Genomic DNA, 24437 nt, shown 5'->3' with positions numbered 1-24437 from the left:
ACCGTCTATATATCTCGCTTCCCTTTCCCCTGACTCTCGGTCTGAAGAAGAGTCTCGACCCTAAACGTCACTCACTCCTTCTGTCCAGAGATGCTGCCTGGCCCGCTGAGTTACTCCAGGTTTTTGTGACTATGTCCTGATGTTGTACTCTGGGCCTTCATTGATGAGGTTCTGGATTCCCGTTGCCATTACTGGCTGCACTTCAATGTGATTTACGCAGGTAAAGCACTCTGTGGTCTCCGAAAAGAGATGCGAGGACATTGTATAAATGTTAGCGGGTTGTGACGCAGCAATACTGAGAACTATACGCTGCCCAGTGGAACTGTCCCCTTTCCCCTATCTATTGTACTGGAGTTTGACTTGATTGTAATCAGTGGCACAATCCAGGGACACAATTTTAAACATTTACCCCACCGTAAATACAGTTAGTCACCACAAATGCTAGAAATAAATAAACTGTCTGAAATACAATCACCGCAACACTCTTATTTTGTTTAAGGTCCAACTCGTTCAAAGTGGTTGAAGATCAAATGTCCTTGGAATTGTCCGAGCGATCTACTCAGAGGGCAGTTAGTGATGTGCAATAAATGCTGGTCTTGCAGCGACATCTACACCCTGAGAAATTTATCACCGACTTACATTAATTCCTTAATAAGAAGATTAAGTTTTGTTTATTAAGAACAGTATTTTATTAACTTGTGAAGTTGATGATAAAACAATGCAAATAATAGCACAATGTATTACTGTTAGACAACCAGGTAGCTCTAGCGGTCTCTCCTGTTCGTTTCTCTCGTCATGCCGGATTGTGTCTCAGTCACCGCCACTGCTCCCACGTCGATGCCGGCCTCCAGCACCGTAATCTGTTCATTCTCTCTGCCCCAGATTCACCATCCCCTCGGGCAATGGGTTCATATATCGGCCGATTCTGCAGTATCGGGTTTTTACCAGCAGGTGGGGACCCTGCGCCGCGCAAACATTTAGACAGCTTGGTGGTAGACACAAGTGCTGGAGAAACTCAGCGGGTGAGGCAGCCTGAACAAGGGTCTCGACCCGAAACGTCACCTATAACGTCTTGGCGTGCTGCATATTTTTAAACCATATTCTGCTATTTTGAAGTTCTACGTGCATGCGTTTCGTTTAATGTAATAATTTATAATGCTTGGTTCGTTGTTGTTGATGTCCAGAATTCACTGGGACACAAGAGTCTGCAGATGCGGCACATGCATGAGGTGGAATAGTGGAGAGACCCTCAATGCAGGAGCGAGAAGAGAACTTCTGGTATAATTAAATTGATCAAGAAGCATTTGTGGAAGCTATGAGCGGATCCTCTTTGAGGGTAAAGACCCCCTAAACATGACGAATTGATACATTAATAGATGAATGCAAGAGATACATTTAATCCCCATTTGTTAAATTTGGATAATACACACGACCAGTAAAATGCACAAGAACCTAATAGAAATGTTTTATTTATTCGAATTTCGTACCTTGGTGCTTTCAGTGTTTAAATAAAATAAACCCCAAATGTATGCACTTTAGAGCTTGGTTTTAAAATCAGGTACAGTGAAAAGCTTTAGTTGCGTCCACTCCAGTCAGCGGAAAGACAATGCATGATTACAATCGAGACATTACAGTGTTTCATCATCATAATCATAATCATAATCAAGGCCGCCAGCTCCATGATGTTAGGCCGCAGAGCGACCGGATCTATGATTCGGTAAACAATCGCATCTCCGGCAAGGTAAGAGATTGAAAAATAATTTCCCCCGCCCCCTCCCCCCTCCCCCACATAAAACACACCAGAGAAGATTAACCCATATTTTAAAACACACTGAAAATAAATTAAAAAAGACGAAAAGACAGACAGGCTGTTGGCGAGGCTACCATCGCTGACGTAGCCACCCGGTATTGATACTGATAAGGGAATAACGTTTAGTGCAAGGTTAAAGTCCGATCAAGGATAGACCGAGGGTCACCAATGAGGTAGATTATAGTTCAGCACTGCTCCCTGGTTGTGGTGGGATGCTTCAGTTGCCTGGTGACACCTGGGAGAAACTGTCCCTGAATCTGGAGGTGTGCGTTTTCACGTTTTCCACAAGCTAATGGGACACAAAATTGGCCTGAAGGTAGGATTCCGAGGGCGATGGTAGAGGGTTGCTCCTCAGAATGGAGACAGAGGGCAAGTGGGTTGCCGCAGGGCTCGGTGCTGGCTCAACTGTTGACATTGTTTAAACAATGTAGACGATTTGGATGTGTATGTGGGCGGCATGGTTACATAGATACATAGAATAGAGGTGCAGGATTAGGCCATTCGGCCCTTCGAGCCAGCACGGCCATTCAATGTGATCATGGCTGTTCATCCACAATCAGTACCCCGTTCCTGTCTCCTCCCCATACCCCTTTATTCCTCTAGCCCTAAGCGCTCTATCTAACTCTATTTTGAATGCATCCAGTGAATCGGCCTCTATTGCTTCCGAGGCAGATAATTCCACAAATTCACCCAACTCTCTGCGTGTAAAAGGTTTCCCTCATCTCTGTTCCAATGGTTAGATGAGACAAACATTGGTTAAAATAAATTGTCCCTAGTATGTAGGATAGTGTTAGTGAACGTGTGATCAAAAATGGGTTCACAGGGCTAATACTCATTGGAATTTAGAAGGATGAGTGGGTCTCTGATAGAAACATATACTTTTTTTTAGCGGATTGGACAGGCTAGATAGAGGAAACATGTTCCCGATGTGGGGGGGAATCCAGAACCAGGGGTCACAGTTTATAAATAAGGAGGTCATATCGGACTGAGATGAGGGAGAACTTTTTCACCCGGGGGGTTGTGAATTCGTGGCATTCTCTGCTAACGAAGGCAGTAGCGGCCAATTCACTGGGTGTGTTCAAGAGAGAGTTAAGTGTAGCTCTTAGCGTTAGCAGAATCAAGGGATATGGGGGAGAAGGGATGAACAGGGTGTTGATTTTTGAATGATCACCCGTGGTCCAATTAAATGCACCTCGATCGAAGGGCCGAATGGCCTACTCCTGCACCTATTTTCTATGTTTCTACGTTTCTATGGTGACATTTTGGAGTGAATCCATTTATCTGGGATGGAACTGGGCCAATGGGCGGCTTAAAGGCTGATTTAATTAACTCGGATAAGTGTGATGCAAGTTGGTAAACAGGCCAGGGCAGTTTATACACATTATAAAGTTACACCCTGTGTTATTTTTAGCAGACTAGAGAGACATTGGAATGCAGACACACAGCTCCATGAACATTGCATCAGGGATGGGCAGGGTGGTGACGAAGGCGTTTGACATATTTGCTGGGTCCGTGAGGGTATGAAATACAGGATTTGATACAACTGCACAAAACACGAGTAAGATCCACACCTCCAGATTCAGGGACAGTTTCTGCCCATCTGTTATCAGGCAACTCACTCATATTTCCACAACCAGACAGCAGCGCTGAACTACTATCTACCTCTTTGGTGACCCTCGGACTGTACTTGATCGCAATTTGCCGGCTTTACCATGCACTAAAGGTTCTTCTCTTGTCATGTATGTACACACTGGATGTGGCTTGATTTTCTGCTAACTGGGTCGCACGCAACAAGAGCTTTTCACTGTAGCTCGGTACACGTGACAATAAACTAAACTGAACACCTGAACTAACTGCATTTATAGTACCTTCCCTCTCACCTCCATCCAGGGATCACAGCCATCCTTCCAAATGAGACAGAGGTTCACGGTCACCTCATCTACTGCATCCTGTATTCCTGGTGACGCCTGGTGCACATTCGTGTGAAAGTCCATAGTCGCCGACCATTTGGCTGAACACTTGCACTCGGTCCGCCAAGGGCTGCCGGATGCCAACCATTTTAACTCATCTTCCCATTCCCACGTTGACCTTTCTGTCCTGAGCCCTCTCCGTTGCCAGAGTGAGGCCATACACAAACTGGAGAAACAGTGCCTCATATTCCCAACAACATCAATAACAGTATTATTTTATGTACAGCAGGACTGACAGGGTCAGGGCAAATCTCGACCAGAGACTCGGGATGCGAACTCATGTCCTCTCTCCACAGACCCTGCCTGACCAACTGCAGATCCATCCCAAGCCCACTTGACTATCTCAGCTTTGTCCACCCACACAACAGAGGTCTGGGCTCAGGCAAAAGCCTCTGAGTCTGAGATTTTGCAACCCACTTTGTTGGGAGTTGGGAATGCTGATTACAAATCTGGAAGATTACGGACATGGGGGATGGAATGGCAACATTCCTTGAATGAGGAGCGAAGATTATTTACTAACATTGAAGTCAGGAACAGAAGTGTGTCCCGCAGTTTAAGGAGGGAAAGTTGTGATGAGTGATATAGATGCAAACTTAGATTAAGGACAAGTAACAATTTCATTACTCCGCCCCGGTACATATGACAATTAACAACTCATGACAATTTCTCTCTCTTGGGCTGAGGGCGGCGATTAAAGTTTCACCTGATGGATTGGGTGAAAGAAGGGAAGAAACAGAGGCAGATAATCCGAGGTAAATATGTAAAATGGGATGGTTCATTGAAATCAAACCATCTTACAATATTGTAGGTCAGTAGATTAATACAACAGATACATTTAATACCCTGTTGTTGTAGTTGGATAATTCACACGACCAGTAACATTCATAAGAACCGAATAGAAAGATTGTGTTTATTTGAATGATGTGCTTGGTGCTTCTAATACTCCAATTGAAATAAACACAAATCGCTTTGGACAGTATAGATTGCTTTTAAACTGTTTGTGAATGTCCCTGTCTGTAAATTGACTCCTGCATTTCAGTTGCCATTCCTGGCTGCATTTCAAAGAGAATTCCACCAGTAAAGCACTTTGTGGTCTCCTAAAAGAGATGCGAGGACATTGTGTAAATGTAAGCGGGATGTTGCTGTACGCACTCGATCGTGGAGGGAATATTCCATTTCGATGCGCAAACAGGGATAGTGGATAGACGAAGTAGCCGATGGCGTCCGCGGGCTTGGAATGGACTTTGGTCACTCGCGTTTTCTCAGAAACGGAGACGTCGAGAAAGCGAAGGGAAGAGTCGGGGCTCGAGCAGAGGAAAGTGGGAGCTGGTTGGAAACTGGCAGTGAGGGAGATGAAACGTTAAAGCGGTGATCGAGAGCAGGAACCAGGAGCGATACAGACATGGCGTACCGGGTGGCTCCGTGAGAGGCAGCCTCGCCAACAGTCTGTCTTGAACATTTCTTCTTTGTTGCTTTTTAGTCCGTTTTATTTGCATGTTTGGGTTCTTTGGGTTTTTGTATTGTGTGGGGGACGGTGGAATGGGGGAAACTTGTTTAACTCTCTTCGTCCGACGGCATGAGGCTTTTTTCCGATCGTATCTCCGTCCGCACTGCGGCCACACATCGTGGTTCTGGCGGTCCCTTTGTTAGGGATCGGCTTCGGGACCTCCAGCTGCAGGAGTTTCCATCGCACCGACTGCGGGCGATTCGATCGCCACGACCGCGGGAGATAAGGAGGAAGAAGGTAAATGTTATTCATCTTCCATCGCAGCGAGGAGTGCGAGGTCACCGAAAGCAAGGTGGATACTGCCTGCACTGGTGGGGATTCAGTGGGAGTACTGTGAGTGCGGTGGTGTCGGTGTTTACGGAGGCGTCGCGCCACAGGGGCGTCCTGGAGTCTGGTGCGGGGACGGACGGCTTTGTGACTGTTCGGGCGGACAGGGACTGCAGAGAGAACTAAGCGGTTGGTGAATCACTGACCACATCACGGTGAATGCGTGTGTGTCCCGGACATTGGACTGATGGCTGTGGGTCTCCGCGCGTTTTGTGTGCCTAAGTATTCTCACACGCCGCTGACGTGCTGCTTATGTTTCGTTTTTTTGTGTCATTTTGTTTTGTTGTATGTATGATAAATCAAATTCCATTGTAGCTGAGGTAACAGGTGATACTAAAGAACCATTGATGGGAGAGAGCTGAGGGAGGGGTCTGGCGGCGAGAGAAACAATGAATGATCCACATATCCTGCATAGAAACAGGCAGAGCCTGAGCACAACGGGCTCCCACCTGGAACTGGGAATTCGGTTTGAACCCATTCTTCCAAAGATCCGTTCCGAAGAAAACTAATCTGTTGTGTGGAGAGCAAATGCTGCAAACACGCTATCTGAGTAGACGGACTTTAGGACCCGGGGGAGCCCGGAGCTCAGGACCCGCCGCCCGCGGCTGCTGCTGAACCCGCGGGAAAGGAGTTTGTTTCAATCTTTATATTTTCACAAAAGTAATTTCTGTTCCGTTGCCGGACGCGGTTAACGCGTTAAAATGAACGGATCGACGGACATACAGCTCTGATTTCAGTTGCTGTTTATTTCACTCTTCCCACATTTACATTCCTCCTGGTTTTATTTCCGCGCTCACTGGGGTTTCACGACACTGAATTTGGGGTATAACGGGGGCCGTTCGTTCAGCGCCGACCTGTTGTCCACCGGGTTTCTGCCCCACAGCCCCTGAGCCCCGCTCCTGACGCCGGTCCCGGGACCCGACTCTTTTACACACCCGGAGCGGAACCGGAGCAGATTCTCAGCCACTGGTTTTCATCCGCAGTACAGATCAAAGGATACAGTTTCTCCGTGAATTTATTCCCAGTGAAGGTGTGGAGAATGGACTTGGTGTCCGCGTCGTAAAATGAAACTGTCCCGGACTCGTAACTGAGATAAACTCCCACCCTCCCGGGGATGGGACGGGCGGGGAGACGGGATGGAGGGGAGGTGACTATATCAAACTGGTCACCCTGCTGCTGGATGCTCCAGGCTCCAGTCTCCGGGGTCGGTGTGACCCCTCCCTTCCTGTCCACAGACTCTGCGGCGACTCCCAGCCTCCATTTCCGATTCCCCGTCACCTCCACCTCCCAGTAATGTCTCCCCGATGTGAATCCCTCCGTTCCCAACACACGCGGATTGACTGTAAACCTCTTCCCGGTGTCAGGGAGACTCCTCCGGGTCTGGGTCCATCTCACCCTCTTCCGATCCTCAGACACGTCGAGCTGCGGACTCGCTGTTTCCACATCCAGGGTGACGGAGACTGGGGGGGGGGGGAAGCATAGAATCAGATAGTGCCAGGGGGTCGGGAGGGTGGGTTGATCAGGTATATTTAGGCGGACTGAGCAGAGGTGTTCAGTGAAGCGATCGCCAAGCCTGCACTTGGTCTCGCCATATAGACAATAGACAATTGGTGCAGGAGTAGGCCATTTGTCCCTTCGAGCCAGCACCGCCATTCAACCTGATAATGGCTGATCATCCACAATCAGTACCCCACAATATACATGAGTCCACACTGATACAATGGATACAGTAGATGAGGTTGGATGTGGTGCAAATGAACCTCTGCCTCACCTGAAAAGACTGTTGTGGTCTTTGGACGAAGTCGGAGAGGGGAGGTATAGGGACATGTGTTGCAACTCCTGCGGTTGCAGGGGGAAATAGCAGGAGAGAGGGTGGTTTGGATGGGAAGTGACGAGTTAACCAGGAAGTTGCAGAGGGAACGGTCTGCGGAAAGCGGAAAGGGGTGGGGATGGGAAGTTGTGGCTAGTGGTGGGATTCTATCTCCACCCAACACACGTGAGAGGCGGATACCAGCGAGAGGAATGTTTGATAGGCCAATTGTTGGATGAATGACAGGGATGAAAAGACAAAAGGTGTGAGATAAGGATGGAAGTGGTGTGAATTGTGAAGCCAGAGGTAGGGATGTCCGTGGAGGTTGTGGTGGAGGATGAGGTGGAGGATGTGGTGGAGGATGTGGTGGAGGGGAGAAATGGATACAAGTGCAGGTGAGGTACAGGGAAATGACGGTGGGGTGGGGGGGGGGGGTAGGGGGTGTCGAGAAGCTGCAGGAGGATGGGGTGGAAGACGGTGGGAGATGGTGTGCGTGTGTGTGTGTGGCGGGGGTGGGGGGTTAAGTTAGTTTAAAAAAAACATAGAATTCAATATTTTTACCGTAAGGTGAAAAGCTACACCGCTTAATGGCATCGGATATTTCTGTTATCATTGTGCTCAACACAAAGGGGCGATAGATCGTTTCAAAGGCCGGGGCAGCATCTGTCACTGACAACGATTCAGTATCAACACTCGCACTGCAAACAGTAAACACATGGTGATACATTGAGCATGTAATTGGTGTTACATTACACATCCACACAAAGCTTCAGTCAAGAGCATGTCCTACCTGCTCTCCCGACCAGCTTCATCCTGAAATAAATAAAACACAAAGCTCAATTCATTGAGATACAAGAAATGCAAAATGCCATCTTATATAAAACACAAAGTGCTGGAACATGGCGTAGCAGGCAGCGTTTCACGGGGATGTGGATTGGTGTAGACTAAGTGACCCAGATCTGCGGAACATCCCGGTTACTAAACATTCCAACTCCACTTCTCATTTCCATATTGTTCTTCCAGTCCTGGGCCTCCTCCATTGACAGAGTGAGGTCACACGCTAAATGGAGGATCGGCACCTCATATTCCGCTCGGGTAGTTTACAACACAGCAGAATGAACATTGACATCTCCAATGTTATGTAACACCATCTCTCTCCCCATTACCCCATTTCTTCCATGTGCCTAGCTTAATGAGCTTCCACTTTTCGCACCAACCCGCTCTCTTACCCAGTCCCCCAGAACCCTTTCTCCTCTAATCCTCCATCTGGCAACATATCTCTCCTCTTTTCTTACCTGACCCCCTTTCCTACACTTTTCATCTCTAGCCGATGTTCACACAACTGCCAGGCAAACCTCCCTCGCCTGTATCCTTTGCCAGTCATGAGGCTTTGTCAAACTCCATCGCTTTTCCAGCTCCCCACCCCTCACAACAACAATCTGAAGAAGGGTCCCGACCCGAAACGTCACCCATCCAAATCCCCCACAGATGTTGCATAACCCGCAGAGTTGCTCCAACACTTGATTTTGTTCCTGAATTCATTGGGACTGATGGTTCACTTCACAACAGAAACCATTCCATAGAACTTTAGGGGCTGCTGAAAATTCCCATTTCCCAACTCTGACCCCAGCTGACACAGCTTGAGGGTATTACACGAATGAACAAAGAACCAAGAATGTGTAAGGAGTGTTAGTGAACAATCTGCCATTGATCTGAGGATTAAACTTACAGGAAAGACTGCACACTTCGTGAATTTCTTTGGCTACTTAAAGGAAACTTAACGGAATTTAATTTTATCTTGATTAGTACGGGTGTCAGGGCTATGGGGAGAGGGCAGGAGAATGGGGTTAGGGCAGGTAGATATGTGACGATTGAATGGCGGAGTAGACTTGATGGGCTACTACTTTTCCGATCACTTCTGAACTACTGAACTTATTATAGTCACATGTACTGATGTACGGCGAAAAGCCTTTGTTTGCCTGCTATCCTGTCAAAGAAAAAACTGTACATGTGTAAAAACAAGCCGTCCACTGTGTGGAGATAAAGGATAAAGGGTACAACATTTAATGCAAGATTAAACATTGAAATATCAGATCATGATATGAAAGTGAATTGAAGATGAAATATCAGGTGGTCTTTCAAAAGTTCCACTAGAGATTCAGTCAAGATAATATAGAACCCTCTACCACAGGAGTGGTAATTTCATGGGGAGGTGGATAAAGGTGGATAAATACGAGAGATGTGGCAACTGTGGGCACTGATGGTGGATGTTGTGAGTAGGTGGGGAGAGGCTTGTGCGGAGCAGGAAAACTGACAGCAGTGGATGGGCCGAATGTCTATGATGTGGAGGGGGAATTTGGGGCATTATTGTCGAGTGTGGTGAGTAGATGGAACAGACGGGACATTGACCCAGTACTGAATTACTGGTAAATGCAGCATTTATTTCAGAAATTTAACCCACCATTTTGTGTCTGTGCACTTTCACTTATCCGAACTGTAGTGTAACTCCTCACCTTAAGAAATATCACATCGGCCTTGCGGTCGATCTGTTCCTGTAACTTTGAGAGTTCCTCTTGAATGGAATTTAAATTCTCTTGAATCTCTTGAAGATTTTTCTTCATTCTTTTTACAATCTTTTTCTCTTCCTCCTGGATATCTCCAAGGAAGCGCCGCTCTTTCTCAGTGAATATCTGGTGCAGTTCAGCAAACTGGGATGTGATCTGTGACTGAAGGTTGTGTGACTCTTCCTGTCAGATGAAAGATTAAAATCAATATATTATGTCACTCTGCTGTGTTTCTTCATGACATGGAAGGTGACATTTGGCGAGTGAATCCGAGTCCTGAAGTGCAGAAATAGTCCCTTCGGATCAACATGTCCATGCTGGGCTCTGTACGTATCTACACTAATTTGATTTACCCATATGTAATCCATAGCTATCAATACATTGGCAATTCAAGAGCTCGTCTTGATAATTCTGAAATATCTGGTGAAAGTAATGTAACCGACAAGACCTTATGTAATGAACCGGATTTGATAAAGGGAACTTGAGGTTAAGAAGTCATTAGGAGATAGTGACCATAATATGGTGAGTTTTAATCTACAATTTGAGAGGGAGAAGGGTAAATTGGAGGTGTCAGTGTTACAGTTGAACAAAGGGGACTATGGAGCCATGAGGGAGGAGTTGGCCAAATTGACTGTAAAGATACCCTAGCAGGGTTGACAGTGGAACAACAATGGCAGGTATTTCTGGGAATATACAAAATGTGCAGAATCAATTGATTGCAAAGAGGAAGAAAGATACCAAGGGGAGTAAGGGGCGACCGTGGCTGACAAGGGAAGTCATGGATGGTATAAAAATAAAAGAGAAGACGTACAACGTAGCAGAGATGAGCGGGATACAAGAGGAACAGAAGAGCAACAGAAGGTACCAAAAAGGCAATACGGCGAGAACAGATGAGGTACGAAGGTAAGCAAGCCAAGTGTATAAAAGAGGATAGTAAAATCTTATTGTGGTATGTGAAGAGGAAAACATTAGTTAAGACCAAAGTTGGACCCTTGAAGACATCAAAGGTGAATTTATGATGGGGAACAAGGAAATGGCAGATGAGTTGAAAAGGTACTTTGGATCCGTCTTCACCAAGGATGACACAAACAAGCTTCCTGATGTACTAGTGGCCACAGGATCTGGGGTGACGGATGAACTGAAAGAAATCCGCATAAGGCAGGAAATGGTGTTGGGTAGACTGATGGGACAGGAGATGGGGAGTCAGTATGGATAAACTAAGGAATTGTAAGGATAAAAAGACCCTAATGGGACTTATCTACAGCCCCCCAAACAGTAGCCTGGACATAGGTTGAATCAGGAGTTAAAATTGGCATGTAGCAAAAGTAATGCTGTGGTTGTTATGGGAGATTTCAACATGCAGGTAGACTTGGAAAATCAGGTTAGTACTGGACCCCAAGAAAGGGACTTTGTAGATTGCCTTCATGATGGATTCTTAGAACAGTTTGTATTGGAGCCTACCAGGGAGAAGGCAATTCTGGATTTAGTGTAATGTAATGAACCGGATTTGATAAAGGACCTCGAGGTTAATGAGCCATTAGGAGACAGCGACCATAACATGGTCAGGTTTCATCTACAATTGGAGAGGGAGAAGAGTAGATTGGAGGTGTCAGTGTTGCAGTTGAAGAAAGGGGACTATGGGGCCAAGAGGGAGGAGCTGGCCAAAGTTGACTGGAAAAATACACTAGCAGGGATGACAGTGGAACAAAAATGGCAGGTGTTTCTAGGAATAATACAGAAGGTGCAGGATCAGTGCATTCCTAGGAGGAAAATTCCAAGGGGAGAAAGGGACGACCATGGCTGACAAGGGACGTCAGGGACAGTATAAAAATTAATGCGAAGAAGTACAACGTTGCAAAGATGAGCGGGAAGCAAGAGGATTGTGTCATGTTTAAAGAACAACAGAAGATAACCAAAAAGACAATATGGGGAGAAAAGATGAGGTATGAAGGTAAGCTAGCCAAGAATATAAAGCAGGATAATAGAAGCTTCTTTAGGTATGTGAAATTAGTTAAGACCAAAGTTGGACCCTTGAAGACCGAAAATGTAAATTTATTATGGGGAACAAGGAAATGGCAGATGAGTTGAACAGGTACTTTGGATCTGTCTTCACTAAGGAGGACACAAACATTCTTCCTGATATAGCAGTGGCCAGAGGATCTGGGGTGACAGAGGAACTGAAGGAAACCACATTAGGCAGGAAATGGTGTTGGATAGACTGATGGGTCTGAAGGCTGATAAATCCCCAGGGCCTGATGGTCTGCATCCCAGGGTACTTAAGGAAGTGCCTCTAGAAATCGTGGATGCATCGGTGATCATTTTACAATATTCTATAGGTTCAGGAACAGTTCGTGTGGATTGAGAGGGTGGGGGGGTGTAGCTAATGTTAGAGAAAACAGAGACCAGTTAGGCTGATATCGATGGTGGGGAAGGTGCAGGAGTCAAATCTTAAAGGTGTAATAGCTGCACATTTGGATAGCAGATCAGTAGAACAGGATCGGTCCGAGTCAGCATGGATTTATGAAGGGGAAATCATGCTTGACTAATCTACTGCAATTTTTTGAGGATGGAACTAGGAAAATGAACAAAGGAGAGCCAGTGGATGTAGTGTACCTGAACTTTCAGAAAGCATTTGATAAGGTCCCACATAGAGTAGTGGGCAAAATTAGGGCACATGGTATTGGGGGTAGAGTGCTGACATGGACAGAAAATTGGTTGGCAGACAGGGATTAACGGGTCTGTTTCAGAATGGCAGGCAGTGACTAGTGGGGTACCGCAAGGCTCGGTGCTGTGACGGCAGCTATTTACAATATATATCAATGATTTAGGTGAAGGGATTCAAAGTAACATTAGCAAATTTGCTGATGACACAAAGCTGGGTGGCAGTGTGAACTGTGAGGAGGATGCTATGAGAATACAGGGTGACTTGGACAGGTTGGGGGAGTGGGTGGATGCAATTTTATGTGGATTAGTGTGAGATTATCTACTTTACTGGCAAAAACAGGAAGGCAGATTATTATCTGAATGGTGTCAAGTTGGGAAAAGGGGAAGTACAACGGGATCTGGGGGTCCTTGTTGAACATTCAATGAAAGTAAGCATGCAGGTACAGCAGGCAGTGAAGAAAGCGAATGGCATGTTGACCTTCATAACAAGAGAAGTTGAGTACAGGAGCAAAGGGGCCTTCTGCAGATGGGCAAGGCCCTACTGAGACCACACCTGGAGTATTGTGTGCAGTTTTGGTCCCCTAATTGGAGGAAGGACTTTCTTGCTATTGAGGGAGTACAGCGTAGGTTTACAAGGTTAATTCCTGGGATGTCGGGACTGTCATATGCTGAGATAATGGAGCGGCTGGGCTTGTATACTCTGGAAGTTAGGATGAGAGGGATTCTTATTGAAACATCTAAGATTATTAAGGGTTTGGACACGCTAGAGGCAGGAAATGTGTTCCCGGTGTTGGGGGAGTCCAGAATCAGGGGCCACAGTTGAATGATAAGGGGTTAGCCATTTAGAATGGAGATGAGGAAACACTTTTTCACACAGAGAGTTGTGAGTCTGTGGAATTCTCTGCCTCAGAGGGTGTTGGATGCTGTTTCTCTGGATACTTTCAAGAGAGAGATAGATAGGGCTCTTCAGCATAGCATAGCAGTGTCAGGGGATATGGGGAGAAGGCAGGAACGGGATACTGAATGGGGATGATCTGCCATGATCGATTGAATAGTGGTGCTGGCTCGAAGGGCCGAATGCCCTTCTCCTGCACCTATTGTCTATTGTCTATTGCCCCATTTGCACTATTTCCACCTCTACGGATTTGGCTGACCTGGTTCTAAAATTTTCTCTCCACGAATTTGTTCAAATATCATTTAAATATTGTTATGGTACCTGAATCAACAACCTCCCCTGGCAGCTCGTTCCATATACCCACTATCAAAGTTGCCCTTAATGTTCATAATCTGTTCCCTCTCACCTTAAACCTATGCACTCGCATGCTCGCACGCCTTACTTAGTGTAAAAGACTGAGTATTCACCCTGACATTTTGTTTCGTGATATTATACACCTGCAATAGATCATTCTTCAGACTCCTGCGCTCTAGTGTGTGAAGTCCTTGGCTGCCCAACCGCTCCCAAGATCTCGGGTCCTCGACTACTGAGCTCTATAGAGGTGCCCATTATTACACGCATCACAGGGATCAAAACTACACAAAATAATGAAATCGATAGTGCAAAGCCTCACCTGAACTCCAGAAATGCTCTCTTTCTGTTGCTGCTCCATTTGCTCGATCACTGATTTCTTTCCTGTGAGAGATTCGAAAGAAGATTTCACCTGTTCCTGGGGTTGGGGTTCAGATCAGAGAATAAAAATGTCAGACAATAAAGAAAATATTACACATTGATCAAAATCGATTTGGTTTTACCTTGTAGAATTCAATTGCTTCATCTACCAGCATGAAGCTGTGAGTCTTGTGTTCCTGCGCAGTTGCACAATTCAAACAGATCAGTTTCTTGTCCGTTTCACAAAACAGCTTCAGTTCTTCCTGATGTTTCTCGCAGTGAAGTTTATTTTCCTTCTCTTTGAGATTCAGGCTCAGTGTTCGAGCTTTCTCAGCCAGTCTAACCAAGGCCCGATTCACCCTGAGGGTGCGGTCCACAAACTCGTCTCTGCATTCCGGGCAGGAGTTTCTCGCCTCCCTGTCCCAACTCTGTGTGATACAGGAGCGGCAGAAGTTGTGCCCACACTCCAGTGTCACCGGATCGGTGAAGAAATCCAGGCAGATGGGACAAACTACCTCCTCGGTTAAATTCTCGAAAATGTCTTTCGCAGCCATTTTAATCCTCCACTTCCTGGTTCAATTTTTTTACTGACGTGGAGCTGCTGAATATGGGCGGTCACTTGACCGTCATGGTGACGCAGCGGTAGAGTTGCTGCCTTACAGCGAATGCACCGCCGGAGACCCAGGTTCGATCCTGACTACGGGTGCCGTCTGTACGGAGTTTGTACGTTCTCCCCTTGATCTGCGTGGGTTTTCTCCGAGATCTTCGGTTTCCCCCTACACATAATCTGTTCCCTCTCACCTTAAACCTATGCACTCGCATGCTCGCACGCCTTACTTAGTGTAAAAGACTGAGTATTCACCCTGACATTTTGTTTCGTGATATTATACACCTGCAATAGATCATTCTTCAGACTCCTGCGCTCTAGTGAGTAAAGTCCTTGGCTGCCCAACCGCTCCTAAGTTCTCGGGTCCTCGACTACTGAGCTCTATAGAGGTGCCCATTATTATAGAGTTTTCTCTATAATAGACAAGACTCTATAGAGTTTGTCCCATTTTTGGTAAATGTTAAAAAAAATGGCTTGGTAAATGTAAAAAATGTCTCTAGTGGGTGTAGGATAGTGTTAATGGCCGGGGATCGCTGGTCGGCGCGGACCCGGTGGGCCGAAGGGCCTGTTTGCGTGCTGTATCTCTAAATTAAATTAAACTCAACCCCGTGTCGCTGCGCCCGCTGCCGTCCCGGGCAATGAGAGCTATTTGGCTACAAGTGTTGAGTGTGAAGATGTCCTGGCCGCTTCCAGCTCATCTCACACGAGGGAGGGGTAGATTGGACATTAAACTGGCCTGAATATGGACGAGAAAGACTAAGGCAGGACAGAAAGGGGCGGGGCCCGGCGCTAAGGAAACCTCAGGTGTAACCTGAGGAGACGTTGCACCCAGGGGCGGCCTTAAGCCGATTAGACCGATTGCTCATAATTGGGCCCCGCGCCTAAGGGGGGCCCCGCACTAATGTTCCGTATTTCGTACGGAAATACGAATTCTCTTTGTTAAATAAAAAGTTTTTTTTTGCCATCCGGATTATTTTTTTTAAACGAACATGTATAACAATCGCTGCACGGCCATCAGACACAGACGATTTGTTAACCAGTACTGTTAGCACTTCCTAACAACAAGTAGTTCCTTTGAATAAAATTCACGCGGCGTCATTAATACTTGTTTAAAACACAATTACATTTACTGAGGAATGTAGATCGTTGACACATTGAGAATTTCATTAAACTCACCATCATGTGTGAGGGCCCCGGGCCGCGAGAAGGGGCTTCTTCTTGGTTTGCAGGTTAGTCATTCACCTACCGACCCACGTTGTGTCTTTCTGTGTTTTGCTCTCTCCCTCTCTCCCTCTTTCTCTCGCGCGCTCTCTCTCCCCCGCTCCCCATCTCGTCTCTCTCTAGCTCTATCACCCTGTCGCCACAGCTTTCCCGGAATCGTTGACGTTTGGCTCTGAAGCTGAAGGTGGCTCAGCAGGACGGGCACGGGCTCTGGAGAGAGGGTAGCGTTTCTGGTCGAGAACCTTCTTCAGACAATCACAAGTACTCTCACCGGCGAGAGTTCAGTTCAGTCTGAAGAAGGGTCTTCTCTCCAGAGTCGCTGCGCTGCCTGTCCTCCTGAGTTACTCCAGCTTTATGTCTATCTTTAATTTCAGAGAAATACAATTTCTCACGGGGGGGGGGGGGCTTATAACGTCTCTAACCCCCTCTGAACACCTCTGAACCCCTCTAATCCCCTCTATTCCCATCTATTCCCCTCTAAACACTTCTAAACATTCTAAACACATCTGAACCCATCTGAACCCATCTGAAGATCTCTAAAGTTGCAAGGTGACTTGGATAGGCTGGGTGAATAGGCAAATGCATGGCAGATGCAGGATAATGTGAGTACATGTGAGTTTATCCACTTTGGTGGCAATAACAGGAAAGTAGATTATTATCTGAATGGTGGCCGATTACGAAAAGGGGAGATGCAACGAGTCCTGGGTGTCATGGGACACCAGTCATTGAAAGTAGGCACGCAGGTGCAGCAGGCAGTGAAGACAGCGAATGGTATGTTAGCATTCATAGCAAAAGGATTTGAGTATAGGAGCAGGGAGGTTCTACTGCAGTTGTACAGGGTCTTGGTGAGACCACACCTGGAGTATTGCGTACAGTTTTGGGCTTCTAATCTGAGGAAGGACATTCTTGCCATTCTTGAGGGAGTGCAGAGAAGGTTCACCAGACTGATTCCTGGGATTCAGGACTTTCATATGAAGAAAGACTGGATAGATTCGGCTTGTACTCGCTAGAATTTAGAAGATTGAGGGGGAATCTTATAGAAACTTACAACATTCTTAAGGGGTTGGACAGGTTAGATGCAGTAAGATTGTTCTCGATGTTGGGGATGTCCAGAAAAAGGGGTCACAGTTTAAGGATAAAGGGGAAATCTTTTAGGACTGAGATGCGAAAATCATTTTTTACACAGAGAGTGGTGAATCTGGAATTCTCTGCCACAGAATGTAGTTGAGGCCAGTTCATCGGCTATATTTAAGAGGGAGTTAGATGTGGCCCTTGTGGCTAAAGGGATCAGGGGGTATGGAGAGAAAGCAGGTACAGGATACTGAGTTGGATGATCAGCCATGATCATATTGAATGGCGGTGCAGGCTCGAGGGGCCGAATGGCCTGCTATTGCACCTATTTTCCATGTTTCTATGTCTCTATGACTGCGTCCAACTTCTGTTTGGTTCGTTGATCTGTTTTAGATATGATCTATTTTGGGAGAGAAAAATGCTCACGGCAGACCAAACGTTTTAAACAGAAATTGGTCAGATATTGAGCTTTACACAGTGAGAGATCGTGTGAAATAATCACTGAATTTAATTTTAAATTAATGTACCTGCATGTTATACTGTTTAGTTTGGAGATACAACCAGATTGTCCACTCAGTTCGCACCGACCAGCGATTTTTGTTTTCCTATTTGACAATTTTATTTGGCGGCCAATCAATCGCTGTCTCTAAGCGGGTTGCATCCAATCACCAACCAGCTTGCCTGAAAATTCCCGTCCAATCACAAAATAGGTCTCCTCCCGTCCAATCAGCCGCTGTATCCAAGGGCATTGTGTCCAATCACATAATTAGCAGCTACGGTAATGGTTGGAAGCCGGCGGAGCTACCGACAGTCAAAGGGAGGGAGCAGGAGAGATTCACACACAGTGTAGAATCCATAGCACCTAGTGTACAATTTCATAATATATACTAAATAACTGGGCTGACAGACCTTGGCTGGGAATCTGGGGTTCACCAAAATTGTTCCCAATTGGGCCCCGCACCCCCTGAGGCCGGCCCTGATTATATGACCCTATAACATTCATAGCAGTTTGTAAAGGTTCACCGTGTCTGCTGATCAGTTTATTTCAGTTTAGTTTACTTTAGAGACACAGCGCGAAAAAAGGCCATTCGGCCCACCGAGTCCGCACCGACCTGCGAAGTCCGTGCAGACCAGCGATCCCCGCATATTAACACTATCCTGCACACAATAGGAACAAATTTCACTGCCTGCCAATCGGAAAGGGACTCGTTAATCCCTACTCTTTGGTCCGTGTCTGCCAACCAATTTTCTATCCATGCCAGCACTCTACCCCCAATACCATGTGCCCTAATTTTGCCCACTAATCTCATATGTGGGATCTTATCAAATGCTTTCTGATCCTTGTCCATTTTCCTAGTTACATCCTCAAAATATTCCAGAAGATTAGTCAAGCATGATTTCCCCTTCGTAAATCCATGCTGACTCGGACCGAACCTGTTACTGCTATCCAAATGTGCGGCTATTTCATTTTATATAATTGATTCAAGCATCTTCCTTTGTCAGGCTAACTCGTCTACCCTCCAATCCACAGGAACTGATGCAGAGTTTATAAAACATTGGACATTTATCACCAATGCATCCACGACTTCTAGAGCCACTTCCTTAAGTCCCATGGGATGCAGACCATCAGGCCCTGGGGATTTATCAACCTTCAGTCCCATCAGTCTACCCAACACCATTTCCTGTGGATTTCCTTCAGTTCCTCCGTCACACCACATCCTCTGGCCACTACTATATCAGGAAGATTGTTTGTGTCCTCCTTAGTGAAGACGTATCCAAAGTACCTGTTCAGCTCATCTGCCATTTCCATGTTCCCCATAATATATTCGCCTTTTTCGGTCTTCAAGAGTCCAACTTGGCTCTAAACTATTTTTTTCCACTTCACATGCCTAAATAAGCTTTTACTATCCTCCTTTATATTCTTGGCTAGCTTACCTTCGTACCTCATCTTTTCTGCTCGTATTGTCATTTTGGTTATCTTCTGTTGCTCTTTATACATTACCCAGTCCTCTTGCTTCCCGCTCACCTTAGCTACGTTGTACTTCTCTTTTATTTTTATACTGCCCCTGACGTCCCTTGTCAGCCACGGTCGCCCCTTACTCCCCTTAGAATCATTGTTCCTCCTAGTAATGAACCGATCCAGCACCTTCTGTATTATTCCTGGAAACACCTGCTCCACTCTCATCCCCGCTAGTGTATTTTTCCAGTCAATTTTGGCCAGCTCCTCCCTCATAGTCCCCCTTATAGAACTGTAACGCTGACACCTCCGATCTATCATTATCCCTCTCCAATTGTAGATTAAACCTGACCATATTATGGTCAGTACCTCCTAATGGCTCATTAACCTCAAGTTAATTCATCAAATCCGTTTCATTACATAACACTAAATCCAGAATTGCCTTCTCCCTGGTAGGCTCCAATACAAGCTGCTCTAAGAATCCATCATGAAGGTTCTCTACAAAGTCCCTTTCTTGGGGTCCAGTACCAACCTGATTTTCCCAGTCTACCTGCATGTTGAAATCTCCCATAACAACCACAGCATTACCTTTGCTACATGCCAATTTTAACTCCTGATTCAACCTATAACGATTTATCTGGGTGGCGTGCATCTTATTTAGTCGATACATTCACTGCCCTGCCCCCCATCACAAACGCTGCTGTGGCTGGCGGAGTGTTCCAGTGATTACTGCAGCCGCCAGCGAGATCCAACGACGTGGGTTCTCACTGTGTGGACTTTGTTCATTCAACCCGTGCTTTTCCCGCGGGTGGTCCGGTTTCCTGCCACTTCCCGAAGGCGTGAGGTGATCTCGGTGAATTGGCTGCTTGACGTGACCCCAGCGTAGGTTAGTGTAGGGGTGGAGGGAAGGGGAACATGATAGGGTGAGGGGTGGTATGAGTGCGGGAAATGAGTGTAGGCAGTGGAGCTGATGGGAATACAGTGAGTGGCGGCAGAGAGTTGAGACACAAGAGCCAGGAGATGCTCAAAGTCTAAGAAAATGAAGAATGAATGACTGAATGAACGAATGAATGAATGAATGAATGTATGAATGAATGAATGAATGAATGAATGAATGCATGAATGCATGAATGAATGAATGAATGATTGAATGAATACGTTTATTGTCATAGCACATTACTGTGCAACGAAAATCCATTACATCTCCTCCAGTTAAAAAAATACACACACGACAACCATTGACACATATGTACACTTATTAGTAAAAATAATAAATAAGTATTTAAAAAGAATTTTAAAAGAATGTTGCATTTCTTGGAATTTCATTTTGCTTCCCCAGTGTTCTCTGTTGGAATTAAGCTCTTTTATCGCACAAGGGTAGAAACTATTTTTTAGTCTACCGGTGCGAGCCTTCAGAGACCTGAATCGCCTCCCAGAGGGTAGCAGAGTGAAAAGGTGGTTGGCAGGGTGGGATGTGTCCTGCTTGATGTTTGTGGCCCGGCACAAGCATCCGACCCTATATATATCATGCAAGGAGGGCAGTTGAGCGTTTGTAATGCTCTGTGCAGTTTTTATAACTCTCTGCAGCGCCCTCCTCTCAGCCACAGTGCAGCTAGCAAACCACACCAGGATGCCATAGGAGAGGATACTTTCCACGGCGCATCGGTAGAAGGACAGCAGCAGCGGCTGTGTATGGTTATGGAAGATGGTATTTTATTAACTGTTTAAGGAAAAAGGATGTGGCCATTGTGGCTAGGGGGGTCAGGGGGTACGGAGAGAAGGCAGGTACGGGATACTGAGTTGGATGATCAGCTATTATCATATTGAATGGCGGTGCAGGCACGAAGGGCCAAATGGCCTAATCCTGCACCTATTTTTTATGTTTCTATGTTTCTAACACAAATACAAGCTTGTTATCGTCATCTGGTGGCTGAAGGCGGCAATGCAATGACCAAAACTTCCTGACATGCATGGGATGGAATAGTGGAGGTCCCTCAATGCAGGTGCAAGTAATAATCTTCTGGTAGAATTAAAAATGTAAAGAAGTATTTGTGGAGGAAGACGTGTCAAGGGCCGAGACCCGGCATCAGGCCGCAATGATGCAAGTTTGCAGACTTTCGTGTCTCCGTGAATTCAGGACTTCAACACAATCAATAACAGAAAATGTTTTAATGCGCAGGTCAGGGCAAATTCCGACCAGAGACTCGGGATACCAATTCAGGTTCTCTCTCCACAAATCCTGCCGACGAACTGCGGACCCATCATCCCAAATTCATCTATGTTTTCCTCACCCACTTGACTATCTCAGCTTTGTCCACCCACACAACAGATATCTGGGCTCAGGAAAAAAGGACCGAGTCAGAGACCTTGCAACGCACTTAGTTAGGAGTTGGGAATACTGATTACAAATCTGGAAGATTACGAACATGGGGGATGGAATGGCAACATTCCTTGAATGAGGACCGAGGATTATTTACTAACATTGGAGCCAGGAAGAGAAGTTGTGTGGCGCCGCAGTGTAGGGAGAGAAACTCATGAGGAGTAATATAGATGCAAGCTCAGGTTAAGGCAATAAAGAATTGCATTACTCCGTCACGGTACGTATAACAATTCAATACTCATGACCCTTTCTCTCTCCTGGGCTGAGGGCGGTGATTAAAGTTTCAGCTGGTAGATTGTGTAAATGAATGTTTAAATAAATGTTTCCGTCTGCAAATTCATTCCTGCAATTCCGTTCCCATTCATGTCTGCATTTTAAATCGATTTACGCCTGTATAATACTTTGGGGTCTCCTAAAAGAAATGCGAGGACATCGTGTAAATGTAAACAGAGACGGCGAGAAAGCGAAGGGAAGAGTCGGGGCTCGAGCAGAGGAAAGTGGGAGCTGGTTGGAGACAGGCAGTGAGGGAGTTGAAGCGTTAAAGTGGTGAACCAGAGCAGGAAGCAGCACCGATACAGACATGATGTACCCGAGAGAGAGGTGAGGGATGGGTCTGTCGGCGACTGAAACACGGAATGATCTACGTATCCTACAGAGAGACAGGCAGAGCCTGAGCACAACGGGATCCCACCTGGAACCGGGAATACGGTTTGAACCCATTCTTCCAAAGATGCGTTCCGAAGAAAACGAATCTGTTATGTGGAGAACAAATGCTGCAAACACGCTGTAAATACAATGAGTCGACGGACTTTAGGCCCCGGGGGAGCCCGGAGCTCAGGACCCGCCGCCCGCGGCTGCTGCTGAACCCGCGGGAAGGGAGATTGTTTCAACTTTATAATTTCACAAAAGTAATTTCTGTTCCGTTGCCGGACGCGGTTAACGCGTTAAAATGAACGGATCGACAGACAGACAGCTCTGATTTCAGTTGCTGTTTATTTCACTCTTCCCACATTTACATTCCCCCTGGTTTTATTTCCGCGCTCACTGGGGTTTGTTTCACGACGCGGAATTTGGGGATTAAATGGGAGCCGTTCGTTCAGCGCCGATCTGTTGTCCACCAGGTTTCTGCCCCACAGCCCCTGAGCCCCGCTCCTGACGCCGGTCCCGGGACCCGACCCTTTTACACACCCGGAGCGGAACCGGAGCAGATTCTCAGCCACTGGTTTTCATCCGCAATACCGATGAAAGGATAAAGTTTCTCCGTGAATTTATTCCCAGTGAAGGTGTGGAGATGGGACTTGGTGTCCGCGTCGTAAAATGAAACTGTCCCGGACTCATAACTGAGATAAACTCCCACCCTCCCGGGGATGGGACGGGAGGTGAATGCATCAAACTCGTCATCCAGCCGCATGATGCTCCAGAATCCAGTCCCTGGGCTCGGTGTGACCGGTCCCTTCCTCTCCACAGACTCTGCGGCGACCCCCAGCCTCCAGCTTCGACTCCCCGCCACCTCCACCTCCCAGTAATGTCTCCCCGATGTGAATCCCTCCGATCCCAACACACGCGGATTGACTGTAAACCTCTTCCCGGTGTCAGGGAGACTCCTCCGGCTCCGGGTCCGTCTCACCCTCTTCCGATCCTCAGACACCTCAAGCTGCGCATGCGCTGTTTCCACATCCAGGGTGACGGAGACTGGGGGGAGAAGCAGAGAATCAGAGAGTCGCCGGGGGTCGGGGGGAGACTCGGGCAGCAACAACTGACGCCTTGCCCGGGGTTTCTCCCCCTTGCTGGTCGTGGTGGGAAATGGTGGTGGGGCGGGTGGGGGGGGGGGGGGGGGGGGGGGGGGGAGCGTGGGGTGGAGATTGTAGGAAGAGGAGGTTGATGCGAGTGGTAATTAGAGGTGGTTAAAGAGGACGTAGAGATGTGGTGGAGAGGGAGGGGTGCGGCTGTCGGCTTGTGTTCAGGGATCTCCCATCTCCAGCTGCCTGTGTGAAAGTGAATCTTCGCGGCAGCTGCGTTTGCTACTGGAATAAAACGACAATTCCCCCTCAGCCCATAATTCCACACAAGCTCTGCATCTACACGTTACTCACATGTGTCTGATAAATGAGGAGATATTAATCGATGTCCGTTTTATTTAACAGAATGAATTGCAGATGCAAGTTTACTAAAGAGACAGAATGTGCTGAAGTGATTAACAGAGGCTGGGTCAGCATCTTTGCAGAACATGGATAGGTTTTGTTTCAAAGATAGACACAAAATGCAGGAGTAACTCAGCGGGACAGGCAGCCTATCTGGAGAAAAGGAATGGGCGGCGTTTCGGGTCGAGACCGAAGTTAGGGGAGAGGGAGAGACCGAGAAAAGCAAGTACAAGGTGTGAAAACGTTAACAAAGGGATGGAGATCAAGATAAATGTAGCATAGATCAATGTTGGCTGGGAGAAGGTAACAACGAAGCAAACAGAGATAAAATGTAATCGGAGACAGTCAAACTGGTTGGAGAAATGTGAATGGGGAGGGATGTAGAGTGAGTGAAAGGAAGGGCTACTTGAATTTAGAACAGTTAATATTCATACCTCTGGGTTGTAAGCTGCCCAAATTAAATATGAGCTGATGTTCCTCCAATTTGCGCTTGGCCTCACACTGACAATGGAGAAGGCCCAGGACAGAAATGTTATTGTGGGAATGGGAGGGAGAGTTAAAGTGTTTAGCAACCGGGAGATCTGGTATATTTAGGCAGACTGAGCGGAGGTGTTCAGTGAAGCGATCACCAAGCCTGCACTTGGTCTCGCCATATAGACAATAGACAATTGGTGCAGGAGTAGGCCATTTGTCCTTTCGATCCAGCACCGCCATTCAATCTGATAATGGCTGTTCATCTACAATCAGTACCCCACAATATACAGGAGTCCGTGCCTGATACAGTGGATACAGTAGATGAGGT

At 46.7% G+C, this 24437-nt stretch overlaps 1 protein-coding gene across 2 annotated transcripts in view; it reads right to left on the bottom strand.

Annotated features, from left to right (window-relative positions):
- LOC116989849 (E3 ubiquitin-protein ligase TRIM39-like) overlaps positions 1-24437 on the bottom strand; it is a 41913-nt gene that overhangs the window by 11316 nt on the left and 6160 nt on the right. The window contains exons 3-4 of one of the 2 annotated variants that reach the window (XM_033047415.1): positions 14221-14316; positions 10140-10171 (exon numbers count right to left, since the gene is read on the bottom strand). In XM_033047415.1, coding sequence (XP_032903306.1) covers positions 10140-10171; positions 14221-14316 — 128 coding nt within the window. Of the gene's footprint in view, positions 1-10139; positions 10172-14220; positions 14317-22607; positions 23187-24437 lie in introns of those variants that run through there. The other variant, XM_033047416.1, reaches the window with a different exon arrangement.

Source organism: Amblyraja radiata, chromosome 30 (genome assembly GCF_010909765.2).
Source record: "Amblyraja radiata isolate CabotCenter1 chromosome 30, sAmbRad1.1.pri, whole genome shotgun sequence".
Classification (NCBI taxonomy): Eukaryota; Metazoa; Chordata; class Chondrichthyes; order Rajiformes; family Rajidae; genus Amblyraja; species Amblyraja radiata.
Note: the sequence above shows the minus strand (reverse complement) of the source record. Positions and strands in the feature narration are given on the sequence as shown.